The sequence below is a fragment of the Mustela nivalis genome, assembly GCF_964662115.1.
Source record: "Mustela nivalis genome assembly, chromosome: 18".
NCBI lineage: Eukaryota > Metazoa > Chordata > Mammalia > Carnivora > Mustelidae > Mustela > Mustela nivalis.
The window spans coordinates 47,186,664-47,208,558 of NC_139037.1; the positions used below are offsets into that span (position 1 = coordinate 47,186,664).

The 21,895-nt window shown below is 44.9% G+C and overlaps 1 protein-coding gene and 1 long non-coding RNA gene across 5 annotated transcripts in view; one reads left to right on the forward strand and one right to left on the reverse strand.

The window, feature by feature from the left end:
• LOC309852575 (uncharacterized protein) overlaps window positions 1-21,895 on the forward strand; it is a 78,967-nt gene that overhangs the window by 18,843 nt on the left and 38,229 nt on the right. The window contains exon 3 of one of the 4 annotated variants that reach the window (XM_082709441.1): window positions 2,432-7,143. The exons of 1 other annotated variant lie outside the window; for it this stretch is intronic. In XM_082709441.1, the coding sequence (XP_082565567.1) occupies window positions 2,432-5,241 (2,810 nt within the window). In that variant the 3' untranslated portion in view covers window positions 5,242-7,143. Of the gene's footprint in view, window positions 1-2,431; window positions 7,144-20,718; window positions 20,820-21,895 lie in introns of those variants that run through there. 2 more of the 4 variants (XM_082709443.1, XM_082709447.1) reach the window with 2 other exon arrangements.
• Window positions 10,459-14,829, reverse strand: LOC309852666. The gene is made up of 2 exons (XR_014305328.1): window positions 13,739-14,829; window positions 10,459-13,654 (listed from the first exon to the last, which is right to left on the reverse strand). It is a non-coding gene; the product is annotated as an uncharacterized lncRNA (long non-coding RNA).

A 21,895-nucleotide genomic window follows, 5' to 3' on the forward strand; every position in this document is an offset into this window, starting at 1 on the left:
GGGATGTCCTGTTTCCTTTATTTTTTTGTTTTTTGTAGCCTTGCATTGATGTCTGTACATTTCATGGAATAATCCCTTTTTCCAGACTTGACAGAAAGGTTTTGGTGGGGAAGATCTTTACCCATGTGTGGTTGTGAGTGCACCAGCTTGGTGGGGTGTGGCAGTTCCAACTACAGCCTGGTCAGGAGGGTTAGTGTCTGTGCAGCTCTCTGAGATCAGTGTCATCAAACAATATAGGAGTCCTCAGTAGCCGAGGCTTTATGTGTCCACAGTAGTAGAGAATGCTACTGGAACCTTCTGATCTCTTTCTCCCACAGGATTGTTTTGGCTGTGGGGGTTCCCTTGATGTCAAGTCCCACTCTTGAGTGTGTGTGTGTGGTGGTGGTAGCATTGGTGTCTTATGTGCAGGCACCTGTGGAGTGTGTACATGTCTGGGTTCCAAGAATGTGAATAAACATGAAACAATAGCGGTTCTAGGGTCCATTTTGGAATAGCGTGCAACAGCGTTGACTTGCTGTGTGAGATGCAGTTGTACTCTGAGCATTGATGGTGCCTGTGATTGGAGCATGGGTTCCTTTGGTGTCTCTGGGATCAGAGAATCAGACTAGCCCACAAGGGCCATGGCTCTCATGCCTGAGACCTGGCACTCAGGTGACAGCCATGGAGTCAGGTTATGGAATATAGGCAACCACAGAGCAGTTGCGGGCTGGGGTCCAGGGTATTGGTGGGGTTCGTATGAGTGGCAGCTCTGGTCATGGAATGGAGCGACAGTTCCTTTTTTGGTGGAGGGGAAAACTCAGTATATTATTCTGTGGTAAGTCCCCCATGGTGATAGCTATTGATTACCTTAGTGCAAAAGCTGCTGGGGTCTTTTGCAGAGCAGGCCGGTGGGGTCCATGCCTACAAACACTTGGACCCTCTGATGAGTAATCTGTGATGTTCTGCTGCTGTAGCAGGACTTGTTGGCGTTCTCCGCAGCAGAGGTTGCTGAGGTCCCCTGCAGTGTAGGGGAATGCAGTGGCATCAGCCCTTTGGCTGACACAGCCCCACTCTTTTTATCTGCCTACAGCCAGCTGTCTTCACTAAGCCAGTGACCCCAGTGATCCTTTCTGTGTCATTGTTCTTTCTGTGTTCTCAATCATGTCACTGTAGTATCTTTTTTTCCCTAATGATTTTATCTATTTATTTGAGAGACAGAGAGCATACACACAAGCAGGGGAGTGACAGAAGGAGAGTGAGAAACAGGTTCTGCACTGAGCAGGGAGCCCGATGTGGGGCTCAGTCCCAGAACCTTGGGATCATGACCTGAGCCAAAGGCAGATCTTTTTTTTTTTAAAAGACTTTATTTATTTATTTGTCAGAGAGCGAGCGAGCGCAAGCGAGCACGGGCAGGCAGAGTCAGAGGGAAAAGCAGGCTCCCTGCGGAGCAAGGAGCCCGATGTGAGACTCGATCCCATGACGCCAGGATCATGACCTGAGCCGAAGGTCCCCCAAAGGCAGATCTTAACCAACTGAGCCACCCAGGCACCCCTGTGTTGCTGTAGCACCCTGATTTAAGCCTGCCAAGGGCAAAGGCTGGTTTCCTCTGCTATTATACTGATATCACTCACCTTGCCGTCTTTTGTGCTGAATAGCCCGGGACAGTGCTGGCTATTCGTTTGTCCTCTTTCTCCCTTAGGACTTGTATTGTCCATGTCCCATGTAGCTTCTCAAGGCTTACAGGAAAGAATCCTTTGTGTATCACAGGATCGGCAGGCAGAGTGGACTCAGAACGGCGTGGTCCTGGTCAGTGGCTGGAGAGTATGTCCACATCACACCAGGTCCCTCATGGTGAACCTGTCTTTATTCACCCATATTTTCATGCTATTTCCAGTGACCACGCTTCATTTCTACCTTTTCTTTTCCATTTTGACATTTTGCTAATTTGTCTGTTCTTCTCTCATTATTTCTACTGTGACTTCCAGCACAGGGGTAATCTCTACCTCTCTGGACTCCACATCTCTCCCATTTCTCTCATGTTCATGTATTCCAGCATTGGCTGTGAGATGTTCACATACCCTAAATTGATGTTGAACAGCAGGTAATCTGTTGCAGTTGGATTGTAATGTGCTTGGAGGCATGCTTTTACCCAGCCTCACATCAACAGTAGCAAAGGTCCCACCAAAGACTTGGCAGAGAAATGAGTTGTAGTCCTTGCCTCTCTTTCTTGTCTCATACCCTGTCTTTGTATCCTTCTGGTGAGGTCTCCACCATTCTGTGACCTTAGGGGCCAAATAATGGACAGTGACTGCTCCTACAACTGAATGTCAACTGCTGTGTCTGAAAAAGCATGGCATACACTCCTGCCTAGATAAGATGGATGCCTGTGTGTGATGGGCTCACCCCCTCACTACAGCCAGCACGTATTTCACCAGCATTTCTCTGCCTTCAGGTTGCTGCTGTGGAGCAGAGAATGAGGAGGCCCCCTTTGCACAGAGCGCTTCTGTAGGTGTTTCACAGACCTGGATGCCCAGGGCTGCTCTGTCTTCCCGGAAGACCCACCCCTGTGAGATGTGCGGTCCCGTCTTGAGAGACATTTTCCATTTGGCTGAGCTCCAGGGGAAAGAAAACAGCCAGAAACGGTTGAGGTGTGGGGCCTGCGGGAAACGATTTTCTTTCAGTGTGAGGTTGGAGCAGCAGCAGCAGCAGGAGCAACCCGCGGGAGCAAAACCATTCAGAAGCCGTGTGGACAGGGCCTCTGCTGTCAAGAGCTGGGGATCCGGTGGTTTGGGAAAGCCCTTTACCTGTGGAGAGGTTGAGAAGGACTTGCGGTCTGGCTCGGGGCATCTGGGGCAAGAGGCCACTTGTACTGGGGAGAAGCCAAAGGAAATCACCCAGTGCAGGGCAACATTACAAAGCCGAAAAAGTCATCACACCTGGGGAGAATGCAAGAATGCCTTCGGTCCCAAACACGCGCTTGTTCAGGACCACTGTTTTGTGTGCAGTGAATGTGGGAAAACATTCAGGTACAAATCTTCATTTGCCATACACCAGAGATACCATACTGGAAAAAGACATCATGAGTTTGGTGAATGCGGAAAATCCCTTAGGCAGAGCTCTTCCCTCAGTCAACATGGAAAGACTCACACTGGGTCCAGGCAATACAAGTGCAGCAAATGTGGGAAGTCCTTAAGCCACAGATCTGTCCTCATTCAACCCCAGAGATGGCACAATGGAGAAAACAGTTATGTGTGCAGTGAATGTGCAGAATCTTTTAACCGTGGCTCTGTGTTGATACCTTGTGGAGTTCAAACTGGAGAAAGGCCTTTTAAGTGTAGTGACTGTGCAAAATCTTTTACTTCTGTCTCTGCCCTCAGTTATCATCAGAGATCTCACACAGGAGAAAGGCCTTATGAATGCAGTGAATGTGGGAAATCTTTTATCTCTAGGTCTGATCTCCGTTATCATCAGAGAGTTCATTCTGGAGAAAGACCTTACGAGTGCAGTGAATGTGGGAAATCTTTTATCACTCGTACTGCTCTCCGTTATCATCACAGAGTTCACACTGGAGAAAGGCCTTATGAGTGCAGTGAGTGTGGCAAGTCCTTTACCCGAAGAAATAACCTCATTATACACCTAAGAGTTCACTCAGGTGAAAGACCATATGAGTGTAGTGAATGTGGGAAATCTTTTACCTTTAGCTCTAGCCTGCGTTACCACCACAGAGTTCACACTGGAGAAAGACCTTATGAGTGTAGTGAATGTAGGAAATCGTTTAACAATAGGTGGACGCTCATTCGACACCGGAGAATTCACACAGGAGAAAAGCCTTACGTGTGCAGTAAATGTGGGAAATCTTTTACCTGTAGCTCCACTCTCCAGTATCATCATCGAGGTCACCTTGGAGAAAGACCTTATGAGTGCAGTGAATGTGGGAGGTCTTTTACCACTAGCTCTGCCCTCCGTTATCACCAGAGAGTTCACACTGGAGAAAGGCCTTATGAGTGCAATGAATGTGGGAAATCCTTTATTTCTAGGTCTGACCTCCATTACCACCATAGAGTTCATTCTGGAGAAAGGCCTTATGAGTGTAGTGAATGTGGGAAATCCTTTATCAGAAGAAATAACCTCATTTTACATCAGAGAGTTCACACAGGAGAAAGGCCTTACAAATGTAGTGAATGTGGGAAATCTTTTAACAATAGATGGACACTCATTCAACACCAGAGAGTTCACACAGGAGAAAAACCGTATGTGTGCAGTGAGTGTGGGAAGTCTTTTACCTGTAGCTCCACACTCTGTTACCATCAAAGAGTTCATGAAGGTAAAAGACCTTATGAGTGCAATGAATGTGGGAAATCTTTTACCTCCAGTTCCACTCTCCGTTATCATCAGAGAGTTCACACAGGAGAAAGGCCTTACAAGTGCACTGAGTGTGGGAAATCTTTTACCTTTAGTGCCAGCCTTCGTTATCATCACAGAGTTCACAGTGGAGAAAGGCCTTATGAGTGCACTGAATGTGGGAAATCCTTTAAGGATAGATCACAATTCAATAAACACCGGAGAACTCACACGGGAGAAAGGCCTTATGAGTGCAGTGAATGTGGGAAGACATTTAGCCAAAAATCTTCCCTGTCAATACACCAGAGAATTCATAATAGTGAACGGTCTTATGAATGTAGTGCTTGTGGGAAATCTTTCACATCTATATCTGGCCTTGGTTATCATCATAGAGTTCATAGGGGAGAAAAGCCTTATCAGTGCAGTGAATGTGGGAAATCTTTTACCAATAGCTCAATACTCATTCGACACCAGAGGGTTCACACAGGAGAAAGACCTTATGTGTGCAGTGAATGTGGAAAATCTTTTACCAGTAGTGCTACCCTCTCTTACCATCAGAGAGTTCATGCAGGTAAAAGGCCTTATGAGTGCAGTGAATGTGGGAAGTCATTTACCTCCAGTTCCACCCTTCGTTATCATCAGAGAGTTCATGCAGGAGATAGGCCTTACGGGTGTGGTGAATGTGGGAAATCTTTTATCTCTAGCTCCAAACTACGCTATCATCAGAGAGTTCACACTGGAGAAAGGCCTTATGCGTGCAGTGAGTGTGGGAAATCCTTCAGGGATAGTTCCCAATTCAGTCAACACCGGAGAGGTCATACTGGAGAAAGGCCTTATGAGTGCAGTGAATGTGGGAAGTTTTTTACACGGAAATCTACCCTCTCTCAACATCAAAGAGTTCACACTAGGGAAAGGCCTTAGGTTGCAGGGAAGGTGTAATTTCCTATTCACTATAACAACACTGCAGGGAACTCTGAGGAGCCATCTGTCTGCCCTGAGTCTCAGACAGCTGAATGTGCACAGTAGGATAATCCATATAAGTTTCCATAAGGTAGTAGGAAGCTTGTGTAAATAGGTTGCACTTTCTAAACTGTCCAGGGCTCTTTCTAGATTTAGCTCACTGCTAGATTTTGTGACCAAAGCCTTTTCATCTCTCCTGACTGGCAGGTGCACAGGGTGCACCAGTCACCTCCACAGTGTATTCAGGGAAGGTGACCTTTGTTCTCTCATGAATTGAAACAAATTAGGAGTGACCTGAGCCCTTAGGGTCAGGTTCCCCATCTCCTTAACTACCTTGGGCATGGACCTGAATCACTGATGACCCAGGGAATAAGAGTTTGGCTGGCAGCTTACAGAGAATGACTATCTTTTTCAGGGACATGTTAGTTTCATGTGACATTTGCGATGAGCTTTTTCCAGCTTCCAAGTCCCAAACGTTAACTGTCTGCTGCACATTGCTTTGGCCTATGTGATGATCAAGGCCTTATTCTTTAAGTCGTCTTTAATCTTGGATATTCTGCTTACTCTGTGCGGTAGTTTATATACGGATTTGGGCTCAACAAGCATTGCTGGGTGAACTTTTTTGAGTCTCAAATTGTCCATGCTTGAGGAGGGAGAGGAGGATGGCAGAAAATAGCTTGCCAGTTTGGCCAAATTTGCATTCTGCTTCACCACCTCTGAAAAACTGCAGGGCTTTCTGGTTTTCCTTTGTGATCTGGATACTTTGTTTCAGGAGGGGGCAGGTATGAGACCCTCAGATGCTTCTGAAAGGAGCATGAATTTTCACTTGCTGAAAGGAGGTATTACAGGGGATGTCAGCACTGTTGGGGGATTATTAACCCTGGCTTTACAAGCAGCCATGTGCCCTGATGTCCACAACCTATTGGGCTGAGGTCACTGGTTGAAAGACCACAGTGGGCAGGAGAAACCATATTTGGTACAGAAACACTGGCTTAAAAGAAGCGGAGACTGCAGCCAACTGGATGGAATGTGCCTCTTCTAAAAATGCATCCGGACGAGTTTCTGTGACAGTGACTGTAGGATCAGTGTGTACGCAAATCTCAGGACCTCCAGACGTATTTATCTTGTGCAGGTAAAGTCACTGTCAGAAAAAAATAAAAAATAATCAAAAGGTTCTTTGGTTTCCTCTCAGTGATGTTTGCCTCAAAGCCACTACCACAGAGGCAGGGAAAAAAAGATAAAGGAGGATCTGTATACCTGGCATCTGGCACTAGTGACCAGGAAGCATTCCTGAACGTGTATGTAAATATTCTTCGTTGTTCTCTACATTTGCTGCCACTGACATAATACCCCCATAGGCATGAGAAAGAGATGGAGTCAGTGTGGAGTTGCCAAACCTATTTTCCAAAAAGAGTAGGACACAGACATTCTGTCTTGAGCCATTTTTAAAGCTTTATTGGGGTGTAGTTTATATGTACTAAATTTGTACATATAATTTGTACATACAGTACAATTTGCTAAGTTTTGACATAGTTATGAATTTCTGAAACTATAACCCTGTCACATTATGTTTATCTCATGTCCTTTTATAATCTCCCCTGCCCCTACTGGTAAACCAGTAAAGCACTGGTTTACTTTCTCTTATAATAATGGATGGGTACCTTTGAAGTTTTTGAATGTTTGGAGTTGAGTATTTGTTGTTTTTATGTGTCACAATTACTTTGAGATTCATCCGTGATACTACGAGTAGTGGGTTTTTTGGGTTTTTGCTGAGTAATATTTTTACATATGCCAGTTTATCCATTTATCTGTGTTTTTTCTAGATCTTGACTATTGAGTATAAAGCTAGTTTAACATGTTTTATGTGAGTGTATGTTTCTTTGAACTTCTGTTGGTAACATGACATCTGGGTCACAGGGTAGGTAAATGTTTTACTTTGGATCACACCTTTTGCATCTTCCAAGCAGGTATGAGAGTTCCATTTCCTCTACATTCTGAATATGTGGTTTAGCCAATCGTTTTAATTCTAGCCTTTTTTTAAAAAGATTTATTTATTTATTTACTTGACAGAGAGAGAGAGAGAGAGAGATCACAAGTAGGCAGAGAGGCAGGCAGCGAGAGAGGAGGAAGCAGACTCCCCACTGAGCAGAGAGCCCGATGCGGGACTCGATCCCAGGACTCCGAGATCATGACCTGAGCCGAAGGCAGCGGCTTAACCCACTGAGCCACCCAGGCGCCCCAATTTTAGCCTTTTTAATAAGTTTTTAGTGTTCTCTTATTTTGGTTGTATTTCTGTAAGGATTAACGATGGGCATTTTTCCCAATGCTCATTTGCTGTCTGCATCTTTGGTAAAATGGCTGCACACATCTTTTTCTTATTCTTTGAGCTTTGGCTATTTTCCTTTGACAGGACAATGAAACAAGTGTGTGTGTGCTCACATGCACTGAACAGCTGTACCCTTTTAAATTTTTTTTGCATTATTAACATGTTCTCCATCACATTTTTTTTTTTTAAGATTTTATTTGAGAGAGAACAGGTAGTGGGGAGGGGCAGAGGGAGAGGGAGAGAAGCAGACTCCTTCCTGAGCAGGAAGCCCAGAATGGGGCTTGATCCAGGACTCGAGCATGACCTGAGCTGAAGGCAGACATAATTGAGCAACCCACCCCATCACATTCTTTTATTTTTTATTTATTTTTTTAAAAGATTTTATTTATTTATTTGTCAGAGAGAGAGCGAGTGAGAGCAAGCACAGGCAGACAGAGTGGCAGGCAGAGTCAGAGGGAAAAGCAGGCTCCCTGTGGAGCAAGGAGCCGAACGGAGGACTCGATCCCAGGACGCTGGGATCATGACCTGAGCCGAAGGCAGCTGCTTAACCAACTGAGCCACCCAGGCGTCCCCCCATCACATACTTTTAAAAGATTTTATTTATTTATTTGCGGGAGAGCGCGAGTTGGGGGGTGGGGGGGAGGGAGAGGGAGAAGCAGACTCCCGGCTGAGCTGGGAGCCCGACTCATTGTGACCCCAGCCAAAGGCAGACACTGAACTGCCCAGGCACCTCTCTCCATCACATTCTCCTAAAGTCCAGTTGTTGAAGAATACAATAAAGCCTTGCTTTGTAGTGGTTACTCATTTCCCTGGGTTATCACCACTGGGGTTGGTGGGCTGGAGCAGATGAGGGAAAAGGTTGCATCAGAACGGGGCTAGGCTTTTACTTTGAGTCCCAAAGCCTGGCTGGGGGGTGATGGAGACTTCCCCCAAGTCCTGGTCCTTTGTCTCTTAATTCCTGGACTCCTGGCTAATGTAAGGACCCACAGGCAAATGCCCCCATCCAGGGCTTCAATTTCATCCTATGTAAAATGGAACTTAGGAGCTGCCCTATTCCTGGTCCATTGGAAACTGAAGATTTGAGGTGTCCATTCCTGTGTAGGTCTACCTGTGGGAAGCATCCTAGATCCAGGCACCTGTAGCTCTCCCTGTTAACCACCAGACCACTGTGCATGCCAGGAATTGAGCTTCTCAGGAGTCCCTGATACAGGTCAACCCCCAAAACCCATCTGCAGGGAGGAGGGTCTGCACAGTACTGAGGTTTCTATGGATTCCTGGGAATATCTGGGCAACTCCCCAGAGCTCCTTGAACCTCAGTTTGCTGACTATGACATAGAAGTGATGATGGTGTTTACCTTGGCTCCTGGGAGCATCAATAAAAGTAAAAAAAAAAAAAAAAAAAGAGCCAAAAATTAAAAAACACTGAGCACTTACTCATGACAGAATTTCATGGGATTATTAGCTTGTATGTTTTTATATTTAAAAATATTTATATTTCTATAACGTTCCTTTTCGCAGTTTGTTCTGTGCTTAGCTCTTAGTTATTGGTATTTATATTGCATTAGTAATATCCTAGTTTTGTTCATTCTATAGAGTGCCACATAAATCAGTATATTTACTGTGGAATTTTGTCCAATCCACATGTGTGATCTAGTTTATTTTCTCTTCTGAATCACTCTATAACTGAGACCAAGAGCATGCTCACCAATTGGTGGATTATCATAGAAATAATTTGATTCATTTTCTTTTCTTTTTTTTTAATGAGAGAGAAAATGCCCCAATGGGGAGAGGAGGAGAGGGATAAGCAGACTCTGTGCTGCGAAGAGAGCCCCATGCAGGGCTTGATTCCAAGTCCCTGAGATGATCTGGGCTAAAGTCAGATGCTTAACCAACTGAGCCACCCATTCATCCTGATTCACTTTCGTATCTACAGAGAGAGCACTCCTTATGGACCTCTACTTGCCCTAATTGCCAGATTAATTCTCTTCAGATCCTCTAGACAAATTTGATTTATGATGCTTAAATGCACGATGATGAATACTATTAAGGTATGTTATTCCACACAGCAGAGAGTCTTGTCACATAGCTATGTTTTGGTTCGTTAAGCATCCTTTGTTTTTCTTTCCTAAAAATTCAATGTGAGTTCTACTTATTTAAAACTTAAAACTGTTTAATATGATGTATGCAACAGATGACCACTTGGAAAAAGAAAAAGCATTTTTATTTTAATGAATTTTGTTAGGGTGCACAGGAAAGCTTCCAAATACATTTTTTTAAAAAATTCAGTGAAATGTGGTGATATAAAGTAGAAATGGTAAAGTAATAAATATATAACTATGTAAGTTTTCTACAATTAGAATGATTTTGAAATATTCAAAAATTTCAGTCCACTTTAGTTTTGAATGTTAATGGTTAATTTTGAAATTAGTGAAAAATTTTCACAAATTAATATATTGTATAGTTGTATCTCCATATACTGGATAATTTTCACAAAAATTGCCTGTTTTAAAGCTTTTCCTAATATTTTATGGCTTATATGGATACTGAAAATATTATAGGTTTTCTTTATATTATATAAGTTATTTTTGCAATTAAAGTTTTTTGGTTGTCTTTGTATTTTGCATCCATTTTTATCTTAAAGTGACAAGCATATTTTGTGGTTTTAAACTGGGGTCTTGTTTTGTAATGACGTGCACATTTCAAGCGCAGGTTTGTTTAAAAAAATCTTTTTTTCTTTTTTTTTTAATAAGCTTAGGCTTTTTGTTTTCATGTTAGGGTTGCTGCAGCTTATTTTCTATTTGACCTGAGATATAAATGGAGATTCTTTTTTCCCTTCTCATTTGCAACCCATCTTTTTTTTTTTTTTTTTAAAGATTTTATTTGTTAGAGAGAGCGTAAGCACAGGCAGACAGAGTGGCAGGCTAGAGGCAGAGGGAGAAGCAGGCTCCCTGCCGAGCAAGAAGCCCGATGTGGGACTCGATCCCAGGACGCTGGGATCATGACCCGAGCTGAAGGCAGCCGCTTAACCAACTGAGCCACCCAGGCGTCCCTGCAACCCATCTTAATATTTTATTCCATTATCTATTTCCTCTACAAGTTGATAATCAAATTGAATACATATATGTTTATAAAAGTTTACCAATATATAGATAACAGGGGTGTTCCTTGGCTATCTCCTGTGTACTACCAGCCCGTTCTGGTTTCCTTTCCAGAATAAATTGTTAGATATAAATGTAAGATTTCTCAATAAACTTATATTTATTGCCCTTTAGAACACACTTCTTTAAAAATTTTTTACATTGAGGTATAGTTGACATGTAATATATTTCAGATGCAGTTTAGGGATTTGAAACATACATCATGAAATGTTCACTGTATGTGTAGTTACTATCTGTCACCAAAGTCATTACAATATTATTGACTATATTCCCTATGCTGTACTTTTCATCTCTCTGACTTGTTTTATAATGGCAAGTTTATACTAATTAATCCCCTTCACCAATTTTGCCTATCCCCCCTACCCCTTCCTCCCTGGCAAGGACTAGTTTTCTATGAGTCAATTTTTCTCCTTTGTTTTTTAAGATTCCACATGTAAGTGAAATCGTACAGTATCTTTCTCCATCTGACTTATATCACAGCATAATGCCCTCTATGTCCATCCATGTTGTCATGAATGGCAGGTTTTTCTTTTTTATGGCTGAGTAATAGTCCATTGTGTGTGTGTGTGTATCACATCTTTATCCATGCATCAATGGACACTCTGGTTGGTTCCATATCTTGTCCGTTGTAAATAACGCAATAAATAAAGGGGTGCACATTTCTTTTTGAATTAGTGCTTTGTTTTCTTCAGGTAAATATCCAGGGGTGGAGCTACTGGACTTTGTCATTCGATTTTTGTTTTTTTGAGGATTTTCAATATTGCTTTCCAGAGTAGCTGCAGCAATTTACATTGCCACTAAACGTGCATGAGGGTTCCCTTTTCTCCACATTCTTGCCAACACTTATTTCTTGTCTTTTTGATACTAGCCATTCTGACTGGTGATATCTCCTTGTGTTGATTTGCATTTCCTTGTTGATTTGTCATACTAAGCATTCTTTCATGTTTGTTGGCAGTCTCTATATCCTCTTTGGAGAAATGTCCATTCAGATCTTTTCCCAATTTTTAACTGAAATTTTTAGGGGTCTTTGGTGTTGAGGTATGTGAGTTCTTTATATATTTTGGATATTAACCCCTAATTGGATACAGTAGCTATTATCTTTGCCTTTCCGTTTTGTTGATGGCTTGCTTTGCCATGAAAAAGCTTTTGAGTTTGATTCGGTCCTTCTTGTTTATTTTTGCTTTTGTTCCCCTTGTCTAAGGAGACAGATTCAGATAAATATTGGAGATTGATATTCATGCCATTACTGAAAATAGGCAGTTTTGAGTTTCATGGTTTCAGGTTTCATATTTAGGTCTTAAGTTAAAAAAAAATTAAAAGATTATTTATTTGACAGAGAGAGAGATCACAAGTAGGCGGAGAGGCAGGCAGAGAGAAAGGGGAAATCAGGCTCTCCACTGAGCAAAGAGCCCCATGCAGGGTTCGATCTCAGGACCCTGAGATCATGGCCTGAGCTGAAGGCCAAGGCTTAACCCACTGAGCCACACAGGCACCCCGTATATTTAGGTCTTTAATCCATTTTCAGTTCATTTGTTCTGAATGGCGTAAGAAAGTGGCTCAGTTTTTTTTTTTTTTTCCCATGTAGCTGTCCAGTTCTGCCAATACCATTGATCGAACTGATTATCTTTTCCCTACAGCCTCCTTCGTCATAGATTAACTGATAAGTGTGGGTTTATTTTGGGGCTCTCAATTTGAATTAATATCCCAGGAATATTAGCATTTGTGTTTGAAATACACAAATTGCCTTTTTTATAGTAGCTGTATTTATAATATCTAATCATTCCACATAAAAGATGGCTTGTATCTATTTTTATTTAGGTCTGCTTTTCACAGTTCCTGATATGTTTTTTTATTTCTTTCAATTCTTGTCACATTTCTTATTAATTTGTGTTTCAAATTTTTATTTCATTAAGATATTTTTAAAAAGATTTTATTTATTTATTTGACAGAGATCACAAGTACGCAGACAGGCAGGCAGAGAGAGAGGGGGGAAGCAGGCTCCTTGCTGAGCAGAGAGCCTGATGCGGGGCTCAATCCCAGGACCCTGAGATCATGACCTGAGCCGAAGGCAGAGGTTTAAGTCACTGAGCCACCCAGGTGCCCCCATTAAGATATTTTTCCTAAAAGACAATTATCATATGACCTCTCTGGTATGAGGAATTTGAGAGGCAGGGTGAGGGAGTCGGGGTAGGGAGGGAAAAAAAACAAGATGGGAATGGGGAGGGAGATAAACCTAAGAGACTCTTAATCTCACAAACAAACTGAGGGTTGCTGGGGGTGGGAGGAGGGATAGGGTGGCTGGGTTATGGACATTGGGGAGGGTATGTGCTATGGTGAGCACTGTGAACTTTGTAAGCCTGACAATTCACAGACCTGTATCCCTGGAGCAAATAACACATTATATGTTAATTAAAAAAAAAAAAAAGATATTTTCTCTAAATGTTTAAATAACTGAAAGCTTCATATAGGATTACCACGAGTTTTGTTTTTTTTTTACTTTTATTGTATTTTCCTAATTATCTTGTTAGTATTTCATGATTTTAAAAGCATTCTAAGCCATAGAAATGTCAATTTTGAGTACTTCATTTGTTCTAATTCATGTCTCTAGTCTTAGAGCATTGAGTATTCCGGACATACCATATCAGCTGTCCTCTGATCCACATCAGAACTTCTCCGGTAGCAATTCCAGTCATGCCTTCACACCTGCTTTTTCTTCCCACACAAAAGACAGGCTAGGCTGGTGGTTTCCTGACCACCGCCAACTCCGTTTTACCAAAGCCTTTATACATTTTCTTACCAGTTCCCGACAGAACCCTCCGCACCTGCTTATAATCGTTGCAGGTTTCACACTCTGGTCTTTGGGTTTCTCCGTGGTCCCCAAACTCAAGAACTGGGGAAATGGAATTTCATAGGAAACCACAATCCGAGTGTAAGAGCCTACTTAGCCAGAGGGAGCCATTATTGGGGGACCTACCACTGAGAACATGTTGTGGGAGGCCGGACTTGTATCTTTCTGTTCACGATCTTCCCATGGGTCCCAGGGCCCTCAGGACGTAGGTCCCGCACCTCTGGCCCGCCAGTCCAGGAGTGACTCCGCCTCACGCTCTCAGTCCCCTGAGGGCAGAATCCTCCCTCCTCAGGTCTCCTCCCGCCTCCCGCCCAGCGGGCCCCAGCTCGGAACCCGCTCCTGCACGTAGCCGGCCGGCGCCTCCCCGTCCTGGATACCCGGGCCCGGGCCGCATGGACGCGAGCAGGTGGCCGGCGCTCTGGCCTATGGGGTCTGGGTTGGGGGACCGCGGGGAGGGCCCAGGGAACGAGCGCTTACCTCAGCCGGGTTCCTGGGCGCGATCGTCGCCATCCGATTGGGAGGGCGGGGCGGCCACCCGAGCCGGCGGTCCGGGTCCAAGCCCCGGCAGCTCTGGAGGGCGTCACCAAGCCGCAGACCCATCTCTTTGCCGTAGGGACAACGACTCCCACGCCTTCACAGTCTAGTCACTTCGGTCTCGCCCCCGCACGCCCCAGAGCGTCAAGGAGGAGGCCGGAAGTCCCTCCCCCGGCGGTGCAATACCGCGAAAATGCTTCCATTGGCTCAGCTGCGTGCCTGATCTTCTGGGTAATGTAGTTGGCGGCCCGCCAAAGGCTGCTGGAAACCTAGAGGGAGGGAGGGGATTTGCTACAGCGAGGAGGCATAATTTTGAGGGAATAAATGCACGGAGATTATTATATACAAGATAATTCCTGGGATGCCTGGGTGGCTCAGTTGGTTAAGCGACTGCCTTCGGCTCAGGTCACTATCCCGGAATCCTGGGATCGAGTTCCGCATCAGGCTCCCAGCTCCATGGGGAGTCTGCTTGTCCCTCTGACCTTCTCCCCTCTCACGCTCTCTCTCTCTCACTCACTCTCTCAAATAAATAAATAAAAATCTTAAAAAAAAAAAAAAAAAAAGATAATTCCTGATGTTTGGAGTGCACTTTGGAGCCATGTCCCTAAGACCAAACCAGTAGGTCAAAAAAAGGCCTTGTGGAAGGAGTCGCCTTTTAAGCCATCAAGTCATTTGTTCTGTGATCTTACCTAGCTGAGTTTCAACCTCTGCAGGTGTTAATCCAGGTACAGTAGGTGGTGTTGGTCACAGCACAGATGCCTCCTTGCTCAGCTAAAAAATATTCAAGAGCTCTTCTGTTATTAAGAACAACTTTGGGGATGCCTCGGTGGCTCAGTCAATTAAGAGTCTAACTCTGGGGACGCCTGGGTGGCTCAGTTGGTTAGGCAGCTGCCTTCGGCTCGAGTCATGATCCCAGCGTGCTGGGATCGAGTCCCGCATCGGGCTCCTTGCTCCGCGGGGAGCCTGCTTCTCTCTCTTACTCTGCCTTCCACTCTGTCTGCCTGTGCTCTCTCTCTCTCTCTCTCTCTCTCTGACAAATAAATAAAATCTTTTAAGAGTCTGACTCTGGATTTAAGCTCAAGTTAGGATCTCAGGGTTCTAGATCAAGCTCCCACGCACGTGCGTACTCTCTAAATAAATAAATAGGGACGCCTGGGTGGCTCAGTTGGTTAAGCAGCTGCCTTCGGCTCAGGTCATGATCCCAGCGTCCTGGGATCGAGTCCCACATCGGGCTCCTTGCTCCGCAGGGAGCCTGCTTCTCCCTCTGACTCTTCCTTCCACTCTGTCTGCCTGTGCTTGCTCTCATTCACTCTCTCTCTGACAAGTAAATAAATAAAAATCTTTAAAAAAAAAAAAATAAAAAATAAATAAATAAATAAATAAATAAATAAATAAAATCTTTAACAACAACAACAGCAACTTTAGTCAGAGTCTAAAGATCTATTTTGGAAGCTATTGTCTTAGTAACAAATTCTCTATCTTCCAGAGTAAAGGAGGGGTTTCTTTTTTTCTCTTTTTTCTTTTAAAAATTAGTTTTATTAACATATAATGTATTATTTGCCCCAGGGGTACAGGTCTGTGTGTCATCAGGCTCACCATAGCACATACCCTCCCCAGTGTCCATAACCCCACCACCTTCTCTATACCCCCCCCCCCCCGCAACCCTCAGTTTGTTTTGTGAGTCTCTTATACTTTGTCTCCCTTCTGACCCCATCTTGTTTCATTTTTTTCCTTCCCTATCCCCCAAGCCCCCCACTCTGCCTCTCAAATTCCTCATACCAGAGAGATCATATGATAATTGTCTTCTCTGATTGACTTATTTTGCTGAGTATGATACCCTCTAGTTCCATCCATGTCATTGCAAATGGCAAGATTTCATTTCTTTTGATGGCTGCATAATATTCCAAGGAGAGGTTTCTGATCATAACTGCCTTTACATTTACTCCTATAACCAAGTAAGTGTGGCCTTGCCAAGGGAAGCAAATCCTAAGCCATGAATGCCTCTGGCAGGTATGTCTTGACAATGTAAATCCAGGGGAGTTGATCAATAAGATGTCCTAGTTTGCTTGTGAAAAGTTAGGGACACCATTATGTAACCTAAGAGGCATTGCCCAGCTGTGTGGCAGCTATGTAGGCATCCACAGGGCCGAGGAGAATGATAACAACCACAGGGAAAGACAGACCCTCTAAGAGCACAAACCATTTTCATTAAAGTGTTAGTGTTCATGGATTCATTTGTAGGAATTGGTGTGTCTACCCATTCAAGCCAGGAATAATTTGGGTTTTTAGCGCATATGGAAAGAAAATCTCCCAGCATTAAAGAACGAGTCATTCTAAATACCTTGCAAAGATGTTTACGGCTGATGTTTTCTCTTAGTGAGTAGGGGCAGATCTGAGCCTCTTATGGGAAAGCGATGGTGCAAATGTACTAAGACTTACATTAAGTCTTTGTGTCTAATTCAGCACATACAGTTATAATTGAGGAAAGGTAAAAACAAGGCACCAGTTGTTCTGGTCATAAACGTGAAACTTGGTAAGAGACTTCTTCAGGGGCAGCAGGAGTGGGGGTATTATAGTTATCATTTACATTGGGAATAGAAGAGTAGTTGGTCACAAGGAGTACTAGGAAGTCTCTAGCATCATGGGAAGATTGGGATCTTTGATGATGAATCCAGCAGTCTGAAAGGTTACCCCCTTTCTAAAGGCCTGGGAGATACTGAAGGCATTATCTTTGCAGGGCAATGCCACAGTAAAGGAAAGAAAATGAAAAAGATTTCATGCTTAAAATCTGAAGTCTTGATCTGGCCAGTCCGATCTGAAGTCAGCTGCTTCTCTTGTTTGTTGGTTTTATTTGAAGGTCTCCAGCATCTTTACAGGGCCAGAAGGCAGCTGGTGACTTTAGCTGTGAGAGGTGTAGTTAAGGCTCAATGTCCTCTAGTTTTCCATTAGTGTCAGGGGTCAAGAGCACTTGAGATGGTCCTTTGCAATGGGGCTCAAGAGCTATTTTTCTCTTGTGTTGTTTCCAAAATACCCAGTCACCAGGCTCTAGACTACAATTAACAGAATCATTTGAATTGGGAACAGGAAAAGCTGCTTTAACCTGTTGATGATAGGCTTTAGCATAAGACATTAAAGTCTTACAATCACTGGCTATATAAGTATACGATAACAAGGGATCAGCAGAAAGTGGGATTAGCCAATAGGCATTGGGTTACATTGGGTGACTATCTCATAAGGAGGGGGTTTTCCAGAGGGAGTACTACAAATGGTTGACAGACTCAGAAGCAATTCCTTAGGCCAAGGGAGTATAGTAGTTTCAGCAAGCTTAGAGATTTTTTTTTTAAATACTTTATTTATTTATTTGACAGACAGATATCCCAAGTAGGCAGAGAAGCAGGCAGAGAGAGAGAAGGAAGCAAGTTCCCTGCTGAGCAGAGAGCCCGATGCGGGGCTTGATCCCAGGACCCTGGGATCATGACCTGAGCCCAAGGCAGAGGCTTTAACCCACTGAGCCACCCAGGCGCCCCAAGCTTAGAGATTATAAGTTTAAGGATCCCATTAGTTTTCTGAACCTTGACTGATGATTGAGAGTGATAGGGACAGTGATAATTCCAAGAGGTTTGCAAGGTATTCATTAAGGCTTGTATGATTTGCCCAGTGAAGTGTGTCTTGATCACTGAGATTATGGAAGGTATATCCCATGTGGGAAACATATTTTCTAAGAAACATATTTTCTAAATCTTTAAGATTTTATTTATTTGAGAGAGAGAGAAAGAGAGGGTGTACATGTGTGCGTGCGTGTGCATGCACGTGCGCGTGCACACACACACACACACACACACGTAGGGGGGAGGGGAGAGAGAGAGGAGCAAGCAGACTCTCCACTGAGCAGGAAGCCGGATGCAGAACTCAATTCCAGGACCTGGAGACAGTGACCTGAGCTGAAGGCAGACGCTTAACCGACTGAGGCACCCAGGCACCCCTCTAACAGTTTCTTTGCCACCGTGAAGGTATCAGTTTTGTGGCAGAGGAAAGTTTCAACCCATTTGGAAAATGTACATATAATAACAAGAACATATTGATAACCCATCCTACGTGCCAATTGAATGAACTCCAGCTACAGGTGTTCAAAGGATACAGAGAGAGGAGGTTGAGGCCTTTGGGAACAAAAAGAGTTTTTCTAGTATATGGGCCTGATGGGTTAGATATTGATGGTAAACCATTTATATAATTTTTTAAAAATATTTTATTTATTTATTTGTCAGAGACACAGTGAAAGAGGGAACAACAGTGGGGGGAGTGGGAGAGGGAGAAGCAGGTTTCCCGCTGAGCAGGGAGCCTCATGTCGGGCTCAAACTCAGGACCCTGGGATCTTGACCTGAGCCAAAGGCAGACGCTTAATGACTGAGACACCCAGGTGCCCCTTTGCAATTTTTTAAAAAATTTATTTATTTATCTGTCAGATAGAGAGAGAAAGATTACACAAGTAGGAGGAACAGCAGGCAGAGGGAGAAGCAGGCTCCCTGCTGAGCAAGGAGCACGATGTGGGACTCAATCCCAGGACCCTGGGATTATGACCTGAGCTAAAGGCAGATGCTTAACTGACTGAGCCAGCCAGGTATCCCAACAGAATTTTTAACCTTCACAGACTGTCAGTAAAAGTGAACATTCACATAAATAACCTGTAACAAAAGGCAGAATGAAGAAAGAATGTGAAAGACACAACCATGGGATACAACATGGAGGAGAGGCCGGGTCCACCACTTGCTCCTCTGCAAACAGTGTTCATCAGGTCTCATCTGCTGCTCCCATGTGAGCACTGTGTAGAGAGATATGTTCAGGTACTAGCAAATCCAACTGCAACAGAGCAGCTGGTGTTTAGGGACGATTTGAGAACATGTGTGCATCTCATGACACAACACATAGAGCTTAATGTTGGAGCACACTGCCGATGGAGCAGTGAGGAGAGTGAGTAACACCAGTCCAGAGATGTGCCGATTAGCTCTGGAACTGGAAGTAAGAGAAGTGACAAGTAGTACAATTGAAAAGTCAGCAGAAAGAGAAGCATGGGGAAGAAAAGGCAAAAATGGGGTGTAGGCACAAAAATGGCACCAAAATACTAGTTAAACAGTAGATTTCTGGCACTGATTTGTATACAATCCTGATGTCATGTCCTCCTCCAGGGACTTCTCCTCAGGGCCAGACTTCCTCTGACCCCATCTTGCTGTGGCTATTTTCATATACATCTTGTCTACTTCCAGGGGGGTCTCCATCCCACCCCCAAGATAAGTAACTGCATGGGATGATATAATTATTAAGGGGAAGACAGAATAGAACAGCAGCTAACGCTGGTCAAGAATAGCTCAGGACAGGGGCGCCTGGGTGGCTCAGTGGGTTAAGCCACTGCCTTCGGCTCAGGTCATGATCTCAGAGTCCTGGGATCGAGTCCCGCATCGGGCTCTCTGCTCAGCGGAGAGCCTGCTTCCCTCTCTCTCTCTCTCTGGCTGCCTCTCTGTCTACTTGTGATTTCTCTCTGTCAAATTAATAAATAAAATCTTTAAAAAAAAAAAAAGAATAGCTCAGGACAGGACAGCCTACAGGAAAGAAAACTACTGAAAAGAGAATTTCAGAGGGAGGGTCTTGCAAGAAGAGCCCTTGATCCGGGTAAATCATGACTGAGCTGAGAGTGAATCCTTATACAACTATGGGCTTTGGGTGATAATGATATGTCAGTGAAGTTCATTAATTGTAACAAATTACTACTCTGCTTGAGGTATACCGGTAATGGGGGAGCTTTGGTTGGCAGGGCAGAGCTATAGGGGAAATCTCTGTACCTTTTGTTCAGTTTTGCTGTGATCCTAAAACTGCTATAAAATATAGTCTATTACCCCAAAAAGATAGCATTAGTTAAGTTGTTCTCAGTTTGAGCTGCTTCTCAGATTGCTAAAAGAAATTGAGTATATCTTAGAATATGGAGTAAAAAAATGTGGATAAAAAGTGTTTTTCAGTGTGTAGGACATAATTCCCGATGATATAAGCAACTCAGAAATTTTCTGTGGGATTCAGACGCAGAGCTCCTACTTGTTCACCGGCTTCAGGACAGTCTAACATTTTTCTTTCTTCCCACTCATGGCCCTCTTTGGAGTTTTTTCTATTCTTCCTGACCAAACATAATGAAACACTGAGTAGTGCTTCAGTCCACAGCATTTGAAGAACAATAACATAACGTTTCCAGCTATTCAAGGACACATTTAATGACTGATTATGGGATGATTAGGCTATTTATGTTAAGTAGATCTGGGAGCATCTCAGGTAAGATTTTTATCCTCTTGGAGTAGGCTGATTTTGTGGAGTCTGAAACAATTTCTTTTTAATGCATTTGACATGGGCAGAACCTCCTCCTCCCCTGAGACAGGAATATTATTTTCCAGCTTCCCTCCTAGTGCCGCGCAGCCTATGCTGGATACTCTGGTTTATCAAGGGTGGAGAACCCACTATCCTGCCACCGCCAGAACTCTAGGACTACATTACCCACAAGATCCTGCATTCCTAGGAGCCGAAGACGCATCAGGACGAGCATATCTGCGCGTGCGCATCGCGTCGGGGCGGGACTTCGGCCTCCAGCGCGCGTTTTGCAGTTCTGAGGTATCCCCTCCGCAGGGCTGAGGCGTAGGTAACAGAGGGAGTAGGCGTAAAAAGGCTCGGCCTTACCGCAGAGATTGGGTCCCGGGCTTCCCCGCTCCGGGCCGGGACCTGGACCGCTGGCCCGTTGTCCGCTCCGCCACCGAGTCCGTTGGCGGCGGCCGCGTCCAGGGACCCGGCTCCCGTAAGCGCTCGTCCCCTGGGGCCTCCCCGCCGCCCCCCTCCCGCCCAGACCCCGAAGGCCCGAGCGCGGGGCGCCAGCTCGCGGCCCTGCGGCCCAGGCCCGGGTGTCCCGGACAGGGAGGCGCCGGTGGGCGGGGGCGCGTTTGTGAGCGTCGGCGGGCGGCGTGCGGGAGCGGGCTCCGGGCTGAGGGACCGCTGGGGCGGGGGCTTCAGGGGGCCTGAGGCGGGAGGATTCTGCCCTCGGGACCAGGGGACGGAGAGCCTGAGGCGGAGACGCCTTGATTGGCGGGCGGAGGTGCGGTACTTTCTTGGGAGGACACTAGACGCCAAGGGGACTTTGGTCAAAGGAGGGACACAATCTTCATTAGCGTTTCAAGATTCCCCTAGGGAGTTCTGAAGAAGAGCAATTTGGAGGTGGGAGAGGAGTGCTCCGAGAACTGGCAGGCTGAGTCTCTGTTCAGGGTCACACAACCGGTAAGACAGCATTGAGCCCTGAGGCCCACTGATTACACAGCCCGAGCTCACTGGGCTCCAGGGCCTGGAAGAGTGCGGAGAGGCACGAGCCCATCATCCTTTCCCCACAGTGGTGGCATTCTTTAAAGGCCTGCCTTTTCCCGCAGACTCCCAGGACTGCAGAAGTACTTGTGGAACCAGCACGGGTATGTAGAGGGTGTCCTAGTCGTTTCCTAGCCCTCACTGACACCCAGATGTTCTCTGGACTCTTACGTGCTGTTTTCTTAGTCCTTGGGTCTGAGGACGGTAGAGAAACCCCAATCTCAGAGTCCTAAATTGATGTCAGGGGTTATATGACGGTGTTCCCATTTCTGCCATCCAACATAAACGAGTGTTTAGGGTTAACCCAGGAGCAGGTACCAGGATGTGCAAATACAAGGAGGTAAAGCTGAGTTGGGGGTGTTCAGGAAT